The 23,672-nt window shown below is 32.7% G+C and overlaps 1 protein-coding gene, 1 long non-coding RNA gene and 1 other non-coding gene across 3 annotated transcripts in view; 2 read left to right on the top strand and 1 right to left on the bottom strand.

The window, feature by feature from the left end:
- LOC125654202 (kinesin-like protein KIF28) overlaps positions 1 to 23,672 on the bottom strand; it is a 146,765-nt gene that overhangs the window by 72,428 nt on the left and 50,665 nt on the right. Inside the window, exons 7-8 of the mRNA XM_048884039.2 lie at positions 23,058 to 23,152; positions 6,037 to 6,078 (exon numbers count right to left, since the gene is read on the bottom strand). Of these exons, the coding sequence (XP_048739996.2) occupies positions 6,037 to 6,078; positions 23,058 to 23,152 (137 nt within the window). The remainder of the gene's footprint in view (positions 1 to 6,036; positions 6,079 to 23,057; positions 23,153 to 23,672) is intronic.
- On the top strand, positions 13,011 to 15,107 carry LOC130048468 (uncharacterized). Its single transcript, XR_008797264.1, has 3 exons — positions 13,011 to 13,618; positions 14,172 to 14,240; positions 15,039 to 15,107. It is a non-coding gene; the product is annotated as an uncharacterized LOC130048468 (long non-coding RNA).
- Trnas-aga (transfer RNA serine (anticodon AGA)) lies at positions 14,692 to 14,764 on the top strand. The gene has a single exon. It is a non-coding gene; the product is annotated as a tRNA-Ser (tRNA).

The following is a 23,672-nucleotide window of genomic DNA, read 5'->3' as shown; positions in this document are numbered from 1 at the left end:
TGCAGACGGTCAATACGCGGGTACTTTAAGGCAGATTATGAAAATTTTTATTGGGATAAAGTCCGTGAAACAATGTGAAGTCATAATTGAAATAAGTATAAGTCATAAACTAATGTACACCGCAATTACTGATATAATCGTCTGTTAAGAAAACTTTTAAAGAAAACTGCATAGCATCAGTGCAAAATGTAAAACATGGACTAGATGGTTTCGTGTTTAAATGTTCCTTAATTATTTCTTATTGAACGTGGTAGGATTCTGATATGCTATGGGTATTTTTCCGTCATTATCGCCAATTAGACCAAGATTTAAATCTTATTAAGGTATCTCCATGATATATTTATAAAGTCATGTAATGACGTCATACGTAAGCGCATGTTTGTCATATTGTCATGATACAAACTGTTCTCATGTAAACAACCAAAATAGTTTTAAGAGTTATTAGCTACCTCTCTCTGTGTAAGACATATTTTAAAAATTATGCAGTTTACGTGCATAAATGAAGCATGATCTGCCTTAACATACCCGCGTAGATTGATAGAAATAAAAGTCTTGTTGTCGTGGATGACTCAGGATAATGTCTTCGGTCTGAATTGTTCTTCGGTTCTTATGTTTCAAACATCTTCTGAAGGTGGATCTAGAAATTTTAGAACAAGGGTACATGTGTATGTTGTAGTAATGGAACAACCACTACCTGTGTAAATTACATAGGTCTGTTACATCAGCAATTCTCTTCAATAAAATTTATTATTAACCATCATAAGGGTACTGTTGACTTTGCAACGTTATTTCACTGATTTTATACTCGATTGATTTTGAACCCTGTTTAGAAAAGCAGCAGTTCAATTTTAATTTCGGGCTGTATTTAGCATGTTTAAGGACAAACAACATATTGGATACATGGGTTGATTGATGTATGTGATGCATGTATTTATTTTTTTTATTGTAATTGAATATAGTACCGGTATAAGTATTAGATTCCTGAAATATAGGGAACTAGTAAAGTGAATTTTCTATAGTGTTAAAAGACTGAGTGATTTATTACACATCTCTTATATTATTATATATCTTGATTTATATACGATTCCCCAATACAATTGGGTATAATTGAGAAATATTTGGGGAAACTTCAAAATCCATAGGTATGATTAGTAGAGTAATATGTTAAAATTGCTATTTGAGATATGAGATAATATTATGGATATCTATTCATTTATAAAAATACGTTGGAGAGTTAAGCAGCTTGATTGGTAGTAAAAAAAATGAACATTCAAAATAATATTAATACATAAAGGTCAAGACTATTTGAGAACCAATTCAAACATTTTCGGTACCTTACTTTATATTAGCCTTACAGGTGCATTTTTGTACCATTTAGGACATCTATAGTAAATTATTTAAGAAAAGGCATTTTAACCAATTCCCATCTATGTTTTGACGGTACTACAGTAATTGGTCCGTCTTCCTAACTTAGTAAAGGATATCATTATACCTACACAGTCATGGAAAAAACATCAATTCTAAAAAAGCAAATGAAGAAGCAAAGAACATCATTAAAAGCAATCATTCTTAAGACATCACCATACTCATCAGTCATATACGAAGGATAGATAGAAATATGAATGCTGTCTTCAAAACAGAGGACCTCATTTCACAACATTAAATACATTTTATCTGGTAAATTAACTTATAAAAACAAAAGCTCCCCAACTCGGCTATAAGGATGTCAATACTACAATGTGATGGGGTGATAAAAATATTATTTAAAAAGTCTGAAGTTTTATTTTGTATTACATGCATGTTGGTTTTAGATAGGAAATGTTATAAGCTTATTGGTAATAAAAGAGTTCCAGTACAGCTATAAACTGGGTGACCGCCCAGTATTCCGACGGTCCGATAGTCCGACGGTCCGGTATTCCGACGGGCCGGTATGTCAACAAGTAAGATGGTATGGATAACTTAATGAGTTTGTATAATTTAATCATTAAATCATATAATAAAATGAATGTTGCTAGGTTTTTTTTTCCAGTCAATACGATGATTTAGTCATCTTCAAAGTACATTATTCGCCTCGTATTTTTGGGCTCGGTGAATATTGTACTAGTCAGGCGGTTTAATCACTGTATTGACCTAAAAACAGCAATATTTGTATAATGTTACATTTTTAATCAATTTGTTGGTCACTGGTATCTGTTAATTATATTGCAAAAAATTGCATAATAAGGGAAAATTTGGTTATAATTCTCCTTTTTACTAAGAAATCAGAGAAATGGAAAGTTGTTTTAAAACAGCATTCCTCCTATGTTTCAAACATCAGCTTATACCACAGGCATGTGTTTGAGTAACATACATTCTGATAAGTTGGGTCTGGTAATAGTGGGGAGAATGATGTCCTACAGCGGAAAACCGAAAAAGAGGGTCAGTAAAAGTCTTAAGAACATACAAATATTTACAGTATTAGCTGACTTTATCTTAATATTTATGCTATAAATATTATAAATTTACTAGGAATGGAATAAACATGTTGTTTCTCGGCTGCATTTCCTTAAAATAACTTTGATATAAACTAGTGAAAACATTTTCTTCGTTATGGACGCCATTCAATGGCACGGCACTGTAATTTACAATCTCAATCGGTTACTTAGTGATATTTTGAGTTTCATTCCAATTTTTTTGTAGAGGGGATATTTACCAGCATAATATACTTCATTTGTAATATTTCTTTAATTTGGGCATATTTCATGCCTTATTGTAACAACTTCTTCTACAATTAAAGGGACTGGTTCACGTTTTTCGAAAGAAATATTTTTCATTTGTGATGTTAAAAATTAAAAAATATAGCTCATTTAATGTTAACAACCAAAATTTGGACCGTCTGAATGTAAGGATAAGAGCAGTATTTTAGCTTTGATTCTGTGTTATGTAAACAAAGACTCGAGTCATTTTATGTAAACAAACAAACCAGTGAAACGTTAATTTTGTAATTCAATGCATCTTCATTTTGTACAATTACTAATTTTTAACTTTAAATGACACATTTTACCTAAAGCATACTTGAGATGTGATATATATAATAAACTTGGATCAGTATCCATTTATTTTGAAAACTCGTAAACAATAACACACCCCAATCTTTGTTTTCAAAACAAATAATAAACTCTCTATAATGAGCTTCCGTCATGATGAATTTCCTTAATTTTTTGTGAAACCTTCTAAAACATATTAGACTATAGATTTTGATTACTTAAATTGAAATACAAAATTTGGAGGATAATCGTGAATCAGTCCCTTTAAGTAACTTCTGATAAAGTCTTGACTCACCTGGATAACGACACCGGGGCTGTGATTTTCGTTTGTTTGCTCTGTTTGATTTTTAGGCTTTTTCTCTCTTTTCTTTCCCCTTTTTTTTGCCAACAAACATGGTTGGTGCTGGGTGTTTCAAACCTAGTTTTTTTTTCAACCCTAGGTTTCATGGCCTTTTTTATGCGCCACTTTTGTTTCCAGTAAAGATTCATGATATTGTCAAGGAGTGAATTTGTATATTTTACTTTTACTTTGATGTTTTAGCATCTGTGTTACATTTCTCAAATTGACATCTCTCCCCCTCCTGTCCCACGGTTTCAGTGACAGTGTTATAAGATTTACATTCATCGCAAAAAATAAAAGGTTTAGCCTTATCAAAGCATTTCCTGTCTTAAGAATTCTTTACAAATTAATGTCAACCAGCTTTCTGTTGATGTTGCAATTTCAGTTTCGAACTCTTTAATTGGTTATCTTCAGAAATGTGGGAGGAGTTAGGGGAGATGAGATGAGTCAATGTGCATGAGTTTGTGAGGAGTCTTAGAGTTCTAGTTGTAGTGTTCACTTGTCATAATTTGAATTCCCTAATAAATTTGGATATAACTAAAAAGTAGTGACGAGTTATTTGAAGGAAAATCATAATCGCAACAATATTGTATTTTATCGCATTTGTTTTTTGTAACAATATTGTGGCTGGGACAACGCTGTTGGGTATTACTTTTATATATTGTATTTCTAGTCAAGATGCGGGTATGTCCCCCAGCCAATTTCGTTCTGTATTTTTAGGACTCACATTTTTCGTCATTTTAAATAAATGACAATCTTTTACACTTAACGTGTTTTTCTGTTATGATTTATATGAAAACAAACAGAGCTGCAATGTTGCCTTGGAGTCAGAGCAAATTTTAACATAAACATGGTTATTGCAAGTATTATGAATGCTATTTTTGCCAAATCATACCATTAATGTGAACAAGTTTTTTTTATTTTACTTTCTGTACGCGACAGCTCATTGTAACATTCATTTTGTTTTGATTGATTATACAGATTAAAACTTACAACACGTGTAACAGTCTTTCATCATCGACCAAAATACCATTTGCCTCATTATCTTGATAATAATTTCATAGACTACTAAATTCATATTCATACACAAAGACCTAGTCAGTTAGATCTCAAAATGATGTAAGAATTTTATCATCTCAGGGAGTAAGACACGGAGAGACTTAAAAAAACATAACATTGAAAGGCAATAATTATTTTTAAAAAAGATATGTGTTTTGGCCAGATTTCAAAGCAATCCGGTTTAAAGCTTGATGATGTTTGTCCGTCCGTGTAAACAATTGGTTGAATTTCTCTGCAATGGTAAGGGTCATTTACTACATATTTTGCATGTACTTCATCAGTTAGCAGTTTTAATTTCCATAAATACCGGGTTTCTCTGATCTAATTCCCACTTGAATGATTTTGGTCAGAAATATAATCAGGCCGTGTCGATTTTGGCGGTTTCTGGTAATTTCCATTAAATAATGCCTGACATGAATAAATGTTAACTCTATTAATTAAAATTTTTGGTGATGGTCAACATGTCGGACTATCGGACCGTCGGGATATTGGACCGTCGGACTATCGGACCGTCGGAATACTGGGCTTGAACCTCTAAACTGTAGTACATCCACAGACTCATTTCTTTGATGTTGCATTTATATTGAGTTGAGACGAAAGTACATATGATTTTTTTCTGATCGCTTGTTGTCCGTCCGTCTGTAAACTTTTTCACATTTCCGACTTCTCCATACCCATAGAGTTAATTGCAACCAATTTTTCTTACAAGGATCATTGAGAGACGGACCTTCATAAATCTCTAAAGATTCCACGCTCACTAAAATGGAGATAATCAGGAAACGAAATCACTAAATAAACGTTAATAATTTCTTATTTGATATCCAGTCTTGAAAACTGTTTAGCTTTGTACAGAGTACATTTAGTAGGTATTGAAATTTGTGTCTACATAGAGCAAAAGATCACCAACAAAAAAAACCCCCAGCATTTGTATTCTGTTTCCATGGGTACTAATTCCATTTAAATTATTTGGTTAAAGGTTATCTTTTGCAACATTTTGCAATATTCTACATGTGTATACCAGTACTCATGTACTACATACAAATATGTGATATTCACGTTTATCAAACATGGGAACTGTTATATATAAAAGAACTATTTTACGTACACATGCAGTTTGGGTTTACATCTGCATAAACTTAAATGATAGAACATGTTGTTTAAGGAACAATAAACTTTCTTTTCCCTAGATTTTGTATAAATGATCACTGATATGCATTCCCTACTTTAGATATGGTATATTGTTAATTGTCTGTCATTCAAGAAATTGCAAATGTTGTACCGCAATCAAAGTAAACAGAGTTTCATCTATGCCGTCTGCGAAGCTGTCGGAAAACATAAACAAATCCGCAATATCGCATACCTAATCATTCGCTATATCCTTTTCAAAGTGATTTATGTAGGGCATGGGAACTGCGGACCCATGTAGCGGTGATTACATCGTTCATCTCTGGCACAGACGCTAGAGATGGCGCCCACACTCACCGATGTTTGTAGGGCCGCGCCATCATACTGCGTCTCTAGGCGCGCCTAAGTCAGGTCAGCCTCGTTCTCGGTTTTTACTGTCGGACACGTGAATAGAGTCTACAGCCATTAATGTTATTCAATACTCACGACTTGGTTCCCCATGTCGCTCCGTAGTCTCTTTTGACAAACCTGCAAATATATATATATATATATATATATATATATATATATATATATATATATATAAATAACTAACACTAAAAATAACCAACGACATGTACAACAGTGGATGTCAAATTTTTCGGGACTACATGTCCCCTCCTCAGGAGGATAGACGATTTATATAGAAAAGAAAACTAAATAGAAAAAGAAACTAACCCTACAGCTAAAGTACAAAAGCTGATAATAAACAAAACGTCTACATATCAAAATTATCGAGTGTAATATATGGTAAAAGAAAAGTTTGTTCTAATCGAGTGTGAAGACTGAACTAAACTCTTAATACCAGTTCTATGCAATGATCAAAATGATGTGGCCATGATATATGAGGAAAAATTATGATACTTTGAGAAAGTATTTATGATGTGTTGATACACCATAGATAACCATAATGTTGTGATGCTTGGGCCTGGTTGCCATGGAAACCAAGTGTCACTTGGTCATACGTGTATTTTCCATCTAAACTAATGCGATGTTAAATATCCCTTTTAAACACCTCAAGTATAGGATATGGGCATTAATAAACATGGCCATAGAGACAGAATTAGAAATCTTATATAAAAGTGTCAGAATACTGGATTTGTTCCCTTTTTATTTAAATATATTAAGTATACATGTTAAATAACACAACTTTTCATCCTAACTTTATTTATATTTGCACACAGATACCAGTGTGAAAAGATATTAAAATGAATTTCTGAACAAGGGAACTATATATATGAAACAAGAAATAAATGGGTAAATGTAACGTTTACCTCTAATTCCCATTTTAAAAATCTAAATATAGCAAGCTCTTCGGTATTTACTTATCTCCCTTATGTCGAACTCTTTTTGAATGGAGGTAGTTCCAGTATGACGTGTAAACAATATGGCGGTAAAATTCAGTTTATTAGAAAGTAAATGTAATTTTAAGACCAAAGAAGATAATATTTCGTGTTCTCTAAATAAAATTTCATTGGAAAATGTACCAGCCGACACAAGAACTGTTTTATTAACCGAATCAGGATTTTTACCGACTGAACTCACAAGGGCGTTTATTATTTGTGAAAATCATCATCAGAAATTATCAAATCAAAACAGAAGTCGTGCAAAATCTAAACTGTGCAGTGTACCAGACATAATTTGTTCACACAAGAAAGAAAATCAAAAAAGGACAGGCTGGTACGGAGTTAAGGCGGATAGAGCAGTGACAGAACAGAAGATTATCGAAATTCAGTCTGTTACCGGGATTGTTGTCCCCATAGGAACACGTAAGTATATCGCTTTTATTCTATATAAATGCTATTTATTATCGTTAAAGTATTTTGACTTAATTGCTGCACAAGAAAATCATATTGTACACGAAGGCTTCATCAAATGATTTTACATTGGTCAACCGAATTTTTCACACTTTTCTCGGACTCAGTTGGATCGGAGAGGTTGTGTGATACAATGTCAGATATATTCAGTATTTATTCCACTTAAATTTGATATATAGGTTTCCTCAGTAAAAACAAATCGCGCTAAAAAGCACTTTCAGAAATAATAGCATCCATGTTTTTGGTTCACCAGTAGAAATGACGAAAGCTCCAGCCCGGAGCTTTGTTTACTGTAACTAATGGAAATACTTACGGGGGACAACTCTTTCAAGCTTCAAATTGGGGTACCCAATGGGGATTTTTAAAAAAAAAAATCAGAGACGTATTTAATAGTTAAGAGCCATTCTCTGTAACCACTTAAACAATTATATAAGGGGTCCGGCACGCACTGTCACCGATTTTTTTCAAATTTGGCACATCGACTTAATCTGGCATAAGTAATGTAAAACCATCATAATTTGGTTGCTATGCAACTCTGTTGCCATGGTAACACGTGCATGCCATTCAGGTCACAAAAGAGTCAATTTTCACATGAAAAATGACATTTTTTATTCAACTATGCTGGATTAAGCTGTTTGAGTTCTTATTTAATCATTATAAAATGATAATATATAGCATTTTTAATATTTAGTTTGATATTTAGTTAAAGGTTTGAATAATTCTGTTATATTTTCATTCTGTCTGGAAAAGAGGGTTGTTTGATACATTCTGAAAAAGCTAATTTAGAGGCAAATTTGAATGATGGATAAAAATTCCCGCATTCAGCTTGAAATCTATAAATGCTTGTACAACATACATTAGATATAGTACTATCATATAACAATGAGACATGTTTGGGAATCTACCATCTAAGCTGTGTTTCCATGGAAACAAAATGATGCATTTCGTCATGATATGACAGTAGAGATGCATTTTTCAATGTAATTCAAAATACAATTTTCTATGTATTCAAAGTATATAATCTTAATAACCGACTGCTACTGATGTTGGATTTTAAATTTTAACAAGTTTAATATGAAAATTCATGTTGGTTGCCATGGAAACGAAAATTGCTATTTCTTTTCAAATTCGAAATCCATGCAAAATAAATAAATTTTTAGACCAAAAAAAAAAATGCTTTTATAGACAGATTCAACTGAAGTCAATGTTCATAAAATATTAATACTGATAGATAATTCATATTACATTGTTGCTATGGTAACAAAATATCACAAAACAGCAAACTTGATGTTCACATTCTTTTCAAGTAAATCTCATTTTGTTATACATCATGCATGTTCTTCAATCATAAAAACTCTTAATTTGTAACGGATAATTAAATCAATGCATAGTTGTTGTTTTTTTTAGTTTTTTTTTTTCAAATGTGCATGATTTCTATTTGTGTATTGTACATGTATCACAAATTGCATTGTATATCTTTAGAATTCATCAAAATAACTACCATATTTAGAAAATGCATATTTGAATATTTCAGTTATTTCAAACTATCATGTACATTTTTTCACCTTGCCAATCGAATTAAGTGTGACATTGAAATTGAATCATTGATCTTAAAAATTGTTCAAGTTAAATAAACTAAATAGGATACATAAAGATTGTAATTTATCATTGATTCATGAGGAATTACCCCCCCCCCCCTCCCCTCTGCAGTTCAATTCAATATTAGCTCTGCTTACTATGTATGTGCAAGAAATATTATGCCAGTACCATGTATGAAATCTATTAAACTAACATTTCTTAATACATGACTTGACAATTTACATAGTTACTTACGAGGAAGTATTTTGACCTTGACTTGTGACCTTGGTATTTGATTCAAAACAATTGAGGGCCTCTATTTTCTATAGTCTGGACGTTCATCATGCAGTGTCACTCGTTTAACGTATATTTTTAAACATAGGTATGTGAATTATATTTCAACATCATAAGAAGATCTTGCTTGTAACTGTAACATACTAATGATGGTCATTTTGAAGTCATTTAGTATGCTGGGAAAGTCAATATCTTTAATATCTGACATTATTGGAACCCACGGGTTGATTCATTGATTATCATTTAACGTCCCGCCGAAGAATTTTTCACTCATATGGAGACGTCACCATTGTCAGTGAGGGTTGCAAAATTTAGGCCTATGCTCGGCGCTTAAATTACGGCCTTTGAGCAGTGGGTTCCGATGATGAATATTTCACAATCGTATCCTATTATAAATGGTATACCTTTATTTTAGAATCATATATTACAAAATAGACAAGATAAGCACACACAATCTTTCTCATTTTCTAATTTTGCGCATATATAGTCATCATAGTTAATCGTCTTCTCAATAGCATAGAGGCAACTAAAATATAATGTGATCTGCTGTCCTGATAGAAATTCTTTCCGGTTAAATGAACCACACCCTTTCATATCCTTTGAGGCAACATAAGCATCGACCATACACTGATACTTCTGACTTGGCCCCCACCAAAATGACAATATGACACGTCCTACAAAATCAATAAATAATATTAATTTTAAGAGAAATGCCAAGATGAATATATGCAAGCAAATCAAAATCTTATGTCCCATCTAAAATGTATTACTTGTTCTCCCCATGTCATCTGCTTCTACTACTACATGTAGCTGCAATATGTATTCCTTAAATTATGTTTGAATGAAATCTTATTCAAACCCTTTTCTTACGGTAGGTAATAACTTACTTAAATATATGTATTCTTATCTAGATTTAATTTTATCTAAACTCTAAGGTGATTATATGACCTCAATTAATCAACACATGGGTTAATTATAATATTCAAAACAGTGAGAATTGTTTTGCGGTGTTTTATCACTTGAGGACTTGTGCGACGTTTCTCAATAATATATATCAATTTTCATGAATGTGCACTCTGTCTCGTTTCTACAAAAAAAATCTTGGGGTACGTCGTATTACCATGTCTGTTTTAGAGATAGCACACCGGTACTCAGTATTTTGATAGTTTCTAATTGTTGCAATAAAAAGTTATGCATTACAGAAGGTTGTATATATAAGGACAGTACAAATATATTTTAGCAAAGAAGGGATCAAATCCAGGAGCCCTGCATTACAAGATAGGTTATCTAATCGCTAAGCTACCCAGGCCGGTATATAAATATAGTAATATTACTACAATATAAAATTTGAATTTATTTCCGAAATCATACAATAGCTCTTTATATCGAGAAGATGGAGAAAGAATCCAGAGAAAATGTCAGAAATGTTGCTTGTATGTCCTTAATAAATACTTCTGTTTTGTTAGTGGCATGTGTAAAATGAAAACAAAATCAAGCTGAACAAAAAAGAAAAAAATAAGAGTAAATTCCCATGCATAACATGTATAGGCTAAGGTGTATCAGTATTGGTATTTCTACAATATTTTCCCATGCATAATATGTATAGGCTAAGGTGTATCAGTATTGGTATTTCTACGATATTTCAATTCTGTTTAATTAATTGAATTTATTCATAGAATTGATAATGTTTTTAAAGTATCATCAAAAGTAAAGAATAATTAATACATGGATAACTAATAAAACTGAATAGTGTCCCCACCTCAATTCACTTCTCAGTTGAGTATCTGTAGGCCTACATGTATAACACCCCCCCCCCCTCCCCCCTCCCCGAACTAATACAAGTACAAAAGATTAGAGATAAAATTCAATGTTATGACCCATTACTTTATTTCACGAAGGAGAGTTTATTCAATATTTTGGCATGTATCAATGCAAAAGCAAAAAAAAAGTATTCAATGGCTTAATCACAACAGGGCGTCTCTTTTCTTTTATGTAATTATATGTATATATTTAACGAAAGGTCATGCATTTTTTAAATGAATAAATATCTATGATTTTTTTATGATTCTATTACTTCATTCTATTATAAAACAAATAATGATAACGATTTTGCATTTATTATCTCAATTTCACCCTAGTCATACGATCCCCTACAGAATAAAGTGTGCTGCATTAGGCCTAAGTAAATCTAAGTACTGTAATGTGTGACGCCACAGTCTACATTTTGACGTCATATCAATACAACTGAAGCAGTGGCGAGTTGAAGGGTGAATATTTAGCACGCACACACATCATATACATGTGTCATGCTATGGCAGATCTAGAGAAATTCATAATTGTACACAATGTCTATGAAAACATTTGACATCAAATGATTGTGATCAAGTTGATTAATTCTAGGCTTGTGAATGGATTTCAAAGTAAATAGAATAATTACCTGTATTACTAGAACGCTGGTACTCTGAGATATGTCTCTCACACCTTCTTCTTTCGTGTGGGTGAGTGGAGAGAATATTTTGAATGTCACATGTCTTCGTCTAAACTTCTGTCAGCATGCAGTAAGACATTATCCCGCCATATTATTTGTGTTTCTATGTAATTTTACTGCCTTATTACGTTGAAGAGTTTCAAAGGGGAATAACTCTTGGTTACAGAATGCATTTCCCCCCATAAATCATTCACTTCAAATTGTATGAAATAGGCAGATTCCCAAAAGTTTTAGTTTAGATTTATGAAGAACATAGATTAGTTGTTTTAAAAACTTGTGTCACTTTATTTGAGGTGGATGCGAATAAAAGTTATTAAGACATAAAAACCATTGAATTTAAACACAATTTTACAGATTTGTTCAATTATAAAAATCACTTAGGATTGTCCATTATTCATTTTTTTTCTTAAATGAAAAATATGGGATCTGTTTTATAATTTGATATGAAAATTAGAATTTTAAGACTATTCATAATGTTTTATATTCAACTTTTGTGCCAAAACTACCAAATTCTAGAAAATAGCCAAACTTGATAAAATTGTACCTGTTTCCATAGCAACCATGATCACTATCTAATTTTTAAATATATTTTCTTGAATATGTTATATAGATGTTTCATTCAGGTGAGTTTCGTGAAAATCGGTGACTATGCGTGCCGAATTTTTTTAAGTGGTTACAGAGAATGGCTCTTAAATGATAATTAGTTTCTTTGTGCTTTTTATTACAAAATTTATGGTAGGGAATAGAGTTATCAGAAAAAAATAATAATATTATATGTGTTTTAATGCATATATTTTTATATGAAATCTTATGAGAGTAAATGTTGCACATGTACATCTGTATTTTTGATTTCAAAAAGTAAATATTGTCACAGTGCACAATTTAATATTGCAATTATATAAAAAGGTAAAATAATGTTTGACTTCTTTAACTAAAACTACTGGTCTATATGTATACTTTTATTTAATGTTTGTTTAATTTTTTTTAATTTAATTTTTTTTTTTGGGACAATATCATCTCATTCATCTTATGGCCACTTTCCTTGATTTGGTTTGTGATTTGAATTAAACATATTTCTTTGCATATTTAATATACATTCAATAGGTTTGAGTATAGTTCTGACAACTTAAGAGGTTTTATGGGTACTATTTTCAGAAGTATCAATATAAACTATTTTTTCCCCATTATATTGTACCATTAATATTGAACATCAATTCTATTTTAAAGAGTTGATATTATGGCACATAATTCAGTATAGAAAGAAACATATATATTTATCAACTTTAATTTCTATTTAAATGACAAAAGATTAGACATTTAATATATGGTTACTTGTTGTGTCTGTAACAAAGATGATATGTATTTCCAAAAATTACTTATTAAGAAAAATGCACTACATAGGTATTGCACTTTCTAGACAAGATGTCAATATTGTGCTATATGATTTTAATTATTTTCTTTATTCCTTTTTTGTTATTGTTGTTCTAAGTGCATTATAATTCGCACAAATACTATGAAAATGGTATAGGGATTCATAAATACAATTTAGTCTTCTGAATCAGCTGGTATATTGACCAGAAACATAATGGGGTTGCAGATAATGTACAAGTTTACAATACACATATACTGGAAATAGCATTGTTGACTAACTTATTCTGTAAAAAGTGAGTTAATTTGTTAATTCACCAACTTTAATTACCATAAGTCTGATCTTATTTCGATAAAAAGTGCATTGGCTCCTATTCGCTATTTTCTTTTAGCTATCTGTGCTAACTGCAGGAAAGCCCTCACCAAATCAACATATACAGATTTTGAGCCAAGTATTGTTGAGGCCAAAGCATCCAGTGAGCAGGTACATACTTTAAAACACAGTATTGAATCTGCATGCTTTTGATTATCGATGAATGCAAATTATTTTGTTGTGTATAAATTATGAATTAATTAAACCTTCAGTTGATGCTAAAAATTAAAACAATTTTAAAATACAAAGTCACTCTAGTATTCTGATGCTTGGTGTTTGCAAGGATTTTTATTCTGTCCTTTCATTAATCTGTCATCATTAAATTTCCTTGCATTATTTCTGCAACTGATGTGCAAAAACAATTGAAATTCAATGTATAGTTACAAGCAGAGAATATCTAGGTCAGGTTTTAATTATTTGGGTCAAATCGGATAACATTCTACAGATCGGATAATATTCTACATAGTTATGTCCCATGCATGGACGTAGAAAAAATCACGAACTGTACAGTGCACTATATTTGTTATGCACACATTGTCTGTGCACTTAAATGAAAATGAGGATGTAAAGCATGTGGGATGTCTTTCTGTCAAAAGAATTATTTACGTGTAATGAGTTTCTAGTTTGTCAATGTCATAGTTTTACCTAGCTGGTACCTTTTCAGAATGTAGCCCATGATGAAGATTTTGGTGAAGCATATAACCTTAGAAATAAGCAGCAGCAAAAGTATTATGTAAGTAAGCTTTGTTTAAACATGTTAAACCAACAGGAAGATATATTTAATACACTTAATCTAAACATAGTGTGACCAAGAGTTATACATTAACATCTCATTAAGATAATTCAATTAGCTTAATTACCTGCACAAAAAAATGCAGGGTTCATTGTCACATAAATAGCTTTGAGACCTTTCGTATGTTATTATTGATTAAGGAATAAGCCTTAGTAATTCACATAAACACATGTTTACATTGTGACCAGGATACTATGATTTTTAATCTTGTGATCTTGAACTTTGACATGTAGAAAATCTGGCATGTCTATACATATACCAATAGTGAAAATGGGAGTTAATTTGAAGTGGTGAGGGTTAGGGTCTTGCATATGATAAACTTGTATACTATCTAATATACACATCCATGAAGTGATGAAAATGTAGCTGTCAACCGGGTTTGATCGCCGGTGGCCAGATAGCTCAGTTGGTAGAGCACCTGACTAGAGATTCAGGGGGCCCGGGTTCGAATCCCGGTCTGGTCAATTACATTTTCCCCTTCCTGTTACAACTATTTAACTATGAACTGTATGGTTCTTGGTCAATAAACAATACCTTGATTATACAAATTCCCTTTAACAAGGTACATCAAGTTTAATAAAGTTGATGTTATAATTAGATTATCATTTGGAAAATAATTTCAATGGGATATATTGATTATTTCTGTTTAAGATTTTAACAAAGCAGCCCATGTTCACCATGATATACCAAGTAGCTTTTATTTAATCAACCTGTAATAATTTTGTCCTTTAATTTTAGGAAAGTGATGATACACTATCTAGCCAAGAGACGGCTCATGATTTTAACACTGCAGACAGTCAAGGGACAGAAGTATCAGTTGTAAAGTACGAGAGACTGGACAAACTAAATGAATTTCTGGACACTTGTGGAGTAAGTCCTGTGAAATGCCTAAATCAAAGTTTGAAAATATCTAGTGACAGGACTCAAAGAAGGTATATTTCCAAAGCACGTGAATGTTGTATGGCTCTCCTTGATACAGTGTGCCCAGATGATGCAGAGTTCATTAAAAAAAGCCTTGTTTGTGGATGATAAAAGTGTCAGCTTTGCAACTGCATCCTCCTTATTGAAATCTGTTTCTGAAGCATATATGAGAGCAGATACATCATCTCTGAGATGTCAGCTTTTGTCCATATTGACAAATGATTACAGTTTTGTAGAGGTCAATACTGTTATACCTGCTCTTACAAAGTACAAGTACTATGCAGCTAAGAAACATAAGGACAATATTGGCATAGGTTTCCCATTACCATCCGTGAAAACCCTTCGCTGTAAAATAGATGATGGAAAGCTAGAGCACTTTCTGGACTTCATTACGTCCAACCACATTGTCAAAGATTTGCCCTTTGGAGAGAAAACATTGCAACTTTCTAGCGGCGAACTCATTCAGACACCTAATGTGATACGCAGTCTTGCACCAGCCACAATCATCAGACAGTACAGCCAGCTATGTGAGGATGAAGGCTTCCAGTCTTTGGGTATGAAATCATTTATATTATACATATACCCACACTAAGATTTAAGGTAGCTCACTACACTAAATCTTATACTCTGTATGACACCACCTCACAAGAAGGCGAAAAATGTTTTGTGAAATTATTTGTATCAATTGATTTGTTTGTCTATCATCGTAGCTCAGTGGTTAAAGCATTGGGCTGGTGAACCGCAGATCTCAAGCTCAAATCCCTCAGAGTGTTTTGTTCATATGTGTGGAATTTTTTTTTTTGGAAATCATGTTTTTATCCAAATTTGCATATTTTTTGCCTTTCTGGCATATATACTTATTGTATATCATCATATCTTTTATAATTGAATCAATTCGTACTGATTTGAGAGACTATTTCCGGGTGTAGTGAGCCACCTTAAGCAGGAGATATGTTAGTTTCAATATAATCTTTTATGTATTTACGAAATGTTAAAATGTCTTGAGTTCATACATTGCTAAATTGTTTATAAAGAATGTTTGATGTTTTCGAATTTATTGACGTGTAAATTCTCATTCAGTTTTACATAATGTATTTTTGTTCCATCAAAACAATTGCAATAAATTATATTGGTAATGTTTTCCTTGGAATTTTACGCATAACTGAAAAGTTGATTTTGAATCTTAGCAGATATATACCTTTCTCTGTATATGAAATGACCTTTGAAATATGTATAGAACTTGAATTTATGCTGAATGGATTTTATAACAGGTACAAGTACCATGTACAGGATACTGGCTGACTGCAGTGCATCAGTAAGACACTCTATTGAAGGTCTGGATTACTACATAGCAGAGGGAGGGCAGGCATTTAGGGATCTGGAAGAAATAGTTCAAGAGCTAGACCTCACCCTTCATGAGAAGAATGATACTCTTGAGAGATTAGTAGCTGCAAAACACTACCTGAAAACAGATTATAAGGTTGGAGTCTATTGCTGACTTTCCCATAGAGTGCATATTACTATTATTGATAATCATTAAATCCTCCCCCTCCATACACGCATAGGCACTTACACACATAGATGCACGCACACACACACACACACACACACACACACACACACACACACACACACACACACACAAAATGCATATCTGTCATCAATGCTTGTTTAAATCTCTTGCTTGATTAAGTTCATACCTGGTGAAAAGTGATCCTGTGTCAAGATTTATATAGATTACAGGAGTAGAAATTTTGTTTTAACAATAATTGTTCATTTATTTCATACCCGGGTACTTGTTATAAATGATTTTGGGGGGTTGGACCATAAGTAATATGATAAACCCTACTGATTTAATTTGCAGTTGCATGTAAGAAGTTCATCATCCACTGCAGACCACTGCTGTTTATTTGCACTGAGTGAGCAGAGTGGAGCATTCTCAAAGGAGTGTGCTGATCATGATCATACTGACATTTGCGGACACTGTAGTTTCTTGAATGAGACTTTATCTCACATATCCCAGAAGACAGCAGAGAAACATTGGGATAACCCTGAATCGTTTTGTTTCAAAGTAAGTTAAAAACATGAAAAAGTATGTTAAAATGTAATTATTTCTCTTTAATGAAGTTGGAGGATGTTAATGAAGTATGTTTTTGCCACTTTCTGAATATGGTCAGGGCATATAGTAGAGGAGCGGATTTAAATAATGCAAAATTGCTATTTATCAGTGGGTGAAGGGGATTTAATTTTTTTTTCAAATGAAGGACTATATGTCCCCTGCTGAAAGGGAGATAATTACAAAAATAGGATGGAACCATTTAAAAATTTTCTATTCATGAACCACTTGGCCAGAAAAGTTCAAATTTACATGGTAGCATCTTGACATAGTGCAGATTCAAGTTTATTAAATTCATAGCCCCTGGGGGTAGAGTGGGGCCACAATAGGGAATCAAATATATAGGAAGAAATCTTTATAATTTTTTTTCTCAAAACCACTAGTCCTGACAAGTTGAAATTTACATGGCAGCTTTCTGACATAGTGCATATTCATGTATGTAAAAATCATGACCCCCGGGGCAGGTTGGGACCATAATAGGGGATCAAAGTTTTACATTTGAATGTATATGGAATTGTTTTTTAAAATATGGGCCAAGGCGATTCGGGTGAGTGATGTCACCCATGGGCCTCTTGCTTTCATATTGCATTACAAATGTCACATTGGGTAGGGCATTTATACCCTATGGACATATTTCTAGTTACTCTGCACTTCTTTTGGATTTAAATGAATTTTGATGAAAAGTTTTTGCATTCTCTTATTTAGGTGGATAAAGCTGTTTCGGATATTTATGAATGGAAGCGTCATATTTTACGTTCAAAAAACCAAGAGAGGGCCAGACAGGATATCCTCAATTCCATCACAGAGGGAGAAGTATTCATTATTGCGAACTGGGCCATGAAATTCCTGCCAAGAAAGTACAGAGAAGGACAGACTGATTGGTTTGCAAAACGTGGAATAAATTGGCACATTGCATTCACTGTGTACAATGAGGGAGGGAGCTTAAAACATCTGACTCATGTACATATCTTCAATACCCCAGTACCCCAAGATGCTTCCACAACAGCAGCATTGCTAATTGATGTCAGCCGAAATGTTTGTTTACAACTACCTAATGTTAGAAAAGTAAGCATGTGGTCTGACAATGCTGGATGTTACAAAAGCACGTTGACGATGGCACTACTGCATCAGGAGCTTGGGGACAAAATCAAAGTATATGACTTCTGCGAAGCTCAAGATGGGAAAGGTCCATGCGACAGAAAAGCTTCACACATTAAATCAGCAATAAAACGTTATGTGAATGAAGGCAATGATGTCACAAATGCTCATCAAATGAAGCAGGTATATATTTTCCAAAAATACTTTCATAAAAAGACCAAAATGACAATATATCGCTTTTCTGACAATGTGATTCAAATGAGGTTGTTGTACACAGCTAGGACAACCTTGCACCAATGTGTGTTTATTTTAAAAACTAAAGTTACAATTTCATTTTGATACTAATTCACTTGTTGTATGTATGCTCATTATTAATTTATATAACATTGATGTGTGTTATTTATTTCTATCAAAATTTTCTTTTAGAAAATGCAATTTTGTATTTCAGGCTATTGATTCAAAGCAACATGGGGAGTACAAAGTGAAAGTTCTTTGTCCAGTAATCAATGCTGATGCTGAGAAACTACAACTCAAGAATATCCCAGCTATTTCAACATTGCATAATTTCGAATTCACCGATACAGGACTTACTGTATGGAGAGGATATGCAACTGGTCCAGGTTAAGTGTGGCAACTACACCCACACCCACCCACACACACATCCTTCCTTACAATTTATACAGTTATACATTTATACAATTAAATTTAATTAGGTTTAGAAATCATAAGCAAAATCATGTGTATACCCACAGCAGAATGCACAGCTTTTACATTCTAGCCTTCACATTATTATGCTCATGTAATAGGAGATGTGGGGGCATATAATTTTTAAGTTTCGAATACTTCTTTTTAGTGCATTAAGATTTTTTCCAGGTTAGAGCATTGTAATTAGATTGAAGTTTTGCATTAAGATATTTTACTTGTTTATTGTATGGTAAAATACATACTTCTTTTTATCTTGTTTAGGAAAATTCATTCCATGGAACAATATAGGTGCAAACAGGATTGCTACAGTGCAGTTTATTATACAGGATGACTGGACAGATGTGGCATTCACACCATTGAATTCTGAAGTGGTTTCTAATGGTACTAGTCTTCTTGTTTCATAAGTTCATATTTGATAATGATATCTTTATTTTCCTTAATACCCCCAAAAGGTTGTATGTGGTATGGTCTGAATTCACTCTGTCTGTCAGTGATTATCCCAGAGGGGGGGGGGATGGGGGGGGGGGGGGGGCGCACCAGGGTCACTGGTAAAAATGGTTTTTGGATAATACACTGCATCTTCAACAAATGTTCATGTAAATCAATGATATTCACACATGGGTGTGTTGTGACCCAAAGAATTGCTGCTTTCAAAGTCAAGAGTGACAAGAAAATCACTGTAACCAGGATCCATTGCTGGTTTGTTTGTATGTACCTAAAAAAAGATTTGAGTCTTTGTTTACATAACACATATTTAAGGCTAAAATATTACTTTTATTCTTGCATTCAGAAGATCAAAATTTTGGCTGTCTACATTAAATGAGTTATATTTCTAATGTTTAACATCAAAAATGAAAAAAAAAAAATTCAAAAATTGTGAACTATGCAGTCCTTTTAAACTATTTCTATGAGTTATTTTAGCTGACCTGAGCTGAAGGCTCAGGTGAAATTTTCTGCTCAAAACTTTCCTTTGTCTGTCGTTGGTATAGTTGTTGTCGTAAACTTTTCAGATGTTTATCTTCTCCTCCAGAACCGCTTGGCCAATATAAAGGGATACTCTTTAAATACAGGTCAAGGTGACTCAGGTGAGCAATGTGGCCCATGGGCCTCTTGTTTAAAAATCATGATGACCGTGAATATGTCTTTCCTACGTGTACATCTTAAAGTCGAGACTACTGTAATAAAATTTTTCAGGAGATGAAGATGAAGGAGAAGAAAATAGTGATACAGATGAGCCAATCCCAAAGAAAAGAAAAGTACCACAGAGAGTATTCCAGTGCCCAGAAGAAGGATGTACCCGCCTCTTCAGATTTTCTTCCTCACTTGATCAACACTTGCTATTGGGAAACTGTGATTTAAGGGAAGAGAAACTCGGCCTTAAAGACAAATCTATGGTCATGTATGCCAAAAAACTTGATACAGGAAGTCTCGGGAAGTCTTATACCAAACAGCTTGAAAGTAGCAAAGTTGGAGTTCCTGCTTTAAAGTGTGGCTGGGCATTAAAAGTAAAGAAGCCAAAAATACCCTTCACTGACGACCAGAAGGCATTTATGCAGGAAAAGTTTCTGATAGGAAAAACATCTGGAAGGAAAGAAGATCCTTCAAAAGTTGCAGAGGAAATGAGGTATTCCGTGAGAAACGGGACGAAAAGATTTTCAAAAGAACAATACCTCACATCACAGCAAATTGCAAGCTACTTCTCAAGAATGGTGCAGAAAGACAAAAAAATGGACCAAGATGACCTTATAGCTGCTAATGCAAACAGCAAATCATTTGTCTTGAAACAAGATGTGTTGAAAGAAATTGCAATTTAAAAGAATGAATGTGAAGTAAAACATACTACCGTATCCACTCACCTATAACGCAGCTGTATATTTTGTTCGTTCGTTTTTTTAAAATTTATTTACCAACATTCACTGCAGTGCAAAAATGTAAATCCATGCACATATATGTTAGTATAATTTATTATAGTAGATTACGTATTTCCTCTTGCACTAACTTTCTTGTTAAAATTGAGTTCTTTCCACTCTTGTTGATAAAGCAGCATTCAGGTTTTTTTAAACTTATCAACTATGCACATATATAATGAACATCTTTTTTAAATAACTTCCTGAATTTTGGTTTCAATTGTACATATATTAATCTGGCTTATTTGGATTCACATTCTCTCCAACATGATTTTGAATTGAAATCAACTTCATCATTGATTACAAAAAATAATTCCACTTTCATGTTTGGATTCCTATATATGGGTAATTATGCGATAAACTCTGTAGTACAAGTGATACAGATGGATATTTATGTACATCTAAATGATTTCTAGAAAGATGATGAAAGGGGTGCAGTGTTTCATAGACCTTCATTATTATGTTGATGTATTTTGACATGTATATATATATATATATATATATATATATATATATATATATGTAGTTATGTGTATTTTTTTGTCCAGTTGTTTGTTTGTTCCTTTCTTTCTTGTTTGACATACATGTATGTATCAAACCATTGACTTGTTTCATTTTAGCTGTATTCTAAAAATGTTCATACACTATAGTAGTAAGTTATTTATTAGATATTAGTTGTTGTGAATGATGATATGCTTGAAAGTTTCCATTCATTTCTAATGGAATTGATCAGCGTCTGTTGTGATAACAATTGAACACTAAAACTACTATTACAATTGTTTTCAAATTCTCAAGTACATGTACCACCAAAACTTGACCAATTTCCAAAAATATCCTAAGGCTTCTCTACAACATCTCATCTGTAAGAAAAAAATCATTGCATATCCATGTAGTGCAGAAAGGCCTTTACCAAAATTGTAAATTTCATGATTTTTGGGAGAGAGGTTTTAACTCCAGGTGGGGCAAAACTGGGTATATAGTGTTTATGTGTAAAGCATTTCAATAACATCATCTTTGGTGTTATTGATACTAAATTCGGATTGAATAGATCTATATTTAAAAGGAGCAGGTATGCTTTACCAAAATTGTAAATTTGATGATCAAAGGACACGGTTTTGGTTCTGGGTGGGACCAAAATTATTATAGTTACCATTGTGTTTAACAACATCATATAATTTTTTTATTTCAACATGATGAAAAGTTTTGGGACATTGTTTACCATCCATATTCATTATTTCCTTATAGAAAATGTATTAATTAGTTGTGTGAAAAGGAATAACAAGTTCTTCCTGCTCATTAACATTACAGACAGAATTCATGAAGTCAGCTTAGCACTTTTCGGTACTTTCAGTACTTTGATTTTTAAATAATAACTGTTCAAAAAATATTCATTTACCCATAAAAGTTTTCAGACAATAACATATAGCATGATATCTTCTTTCTTTTATTATAACACAACATTTCAATATCAGTGTGGAACGATGATAAATTTGAGCATCAAAAAGGCCATTTCAACCACTTTTTTTTATTTTTGGCACAGTGCCAAATTACCTAAACTTTAAGAAATGATATACTGATTTTACTTTACCTTTTTGTAAAAAGTTTTTATGTTAATCGGAAGACATTGTGTTGTATTTATTATATCTTATGACATTTTGTGATTCCACACGGCATAAATATTAATGAGACCTATTAAAAAAGTGCAAAAATAAGAATTCTGGGCTTTATTTTGAAGGATAAATTAAGGAAAAATGAAGTGCATGGTTTCCATAGCAACCATTCACTTCCTGAAACTGAGCTTGTTGTCAAAAAGGAAGTTGGTGGTGAGTGACAACAGACAACAATTGCCATTGAATTTGGTGAGACATCATGGCCAGGTGATGCTTGTACTGTTTGATTATTATGGAGAACTGGTATTAAGTTCAGACAATCAAAAATTACTGAAATTTGAACTACGACATATACGATATAAAAATAATATCTTATCGGGTGATGATAAAGAAAACTTACAGTTAATGACTTTCCCAAGCGCAAGAAGAGATTTATTGATATTTCCACTTTCCTTTAGTCGATCCCCTTCGGTTTTAGACTTGGCCGCCCTCTCGCTAAAAAGAATATGCATGCACCATTTATCAGTCAAATCAGTTTCATTTATAATTGACGAACAAAATAAATGGTTATTTGTAGTATATCAATATTTTATAAATGGTTTCTTCGATGCGATACATTTTCTCCAAGTGGTCATTGCAAAAACCCCTTCACAGATTTACCTTGTACTTACAAAACCAACCAGAACCTATTTTTATATGAATGATTGTAATCCTGCCAGATCGATGAACATTAGTTAAGGAATGTGAATTAAACCCTGGGAGATCAGCCCTCAATTTAGTAATTTTGTCCTCAAACACGCCTAATCCTGGAAAAGAATGGGAACCCAGAGGGCTGTGGAAAAGAAAATCCGCACATATGTCATTCAATTTTAGATATTAATAGACTCACAGCCTTGTAATCAAATACTTCCAAATTGATCCTCCAATAGTCTTGACTTATTATCTATACATATCCTACAGATTATTATAAATTGATACCTTTATTGCATGTAGTAGTCAGCACGTTTGATAAATA

This window comes from Ostrea edulis, chromosome 7 (assembly GCF_947568905.1).
Source record: "Ostrea edulis chromosome 7, xbOstEdul1.1, whole genome shotgun sequence".
NCBI lineage: Eukaryota > Metazoa > Mollusca > Bivalvia > Ostreida > Ostreidae > Ostrea > Ostrea edulis.
This window is presented reverse-complemented; position numbering and strand designations above follow the sequence as displayed.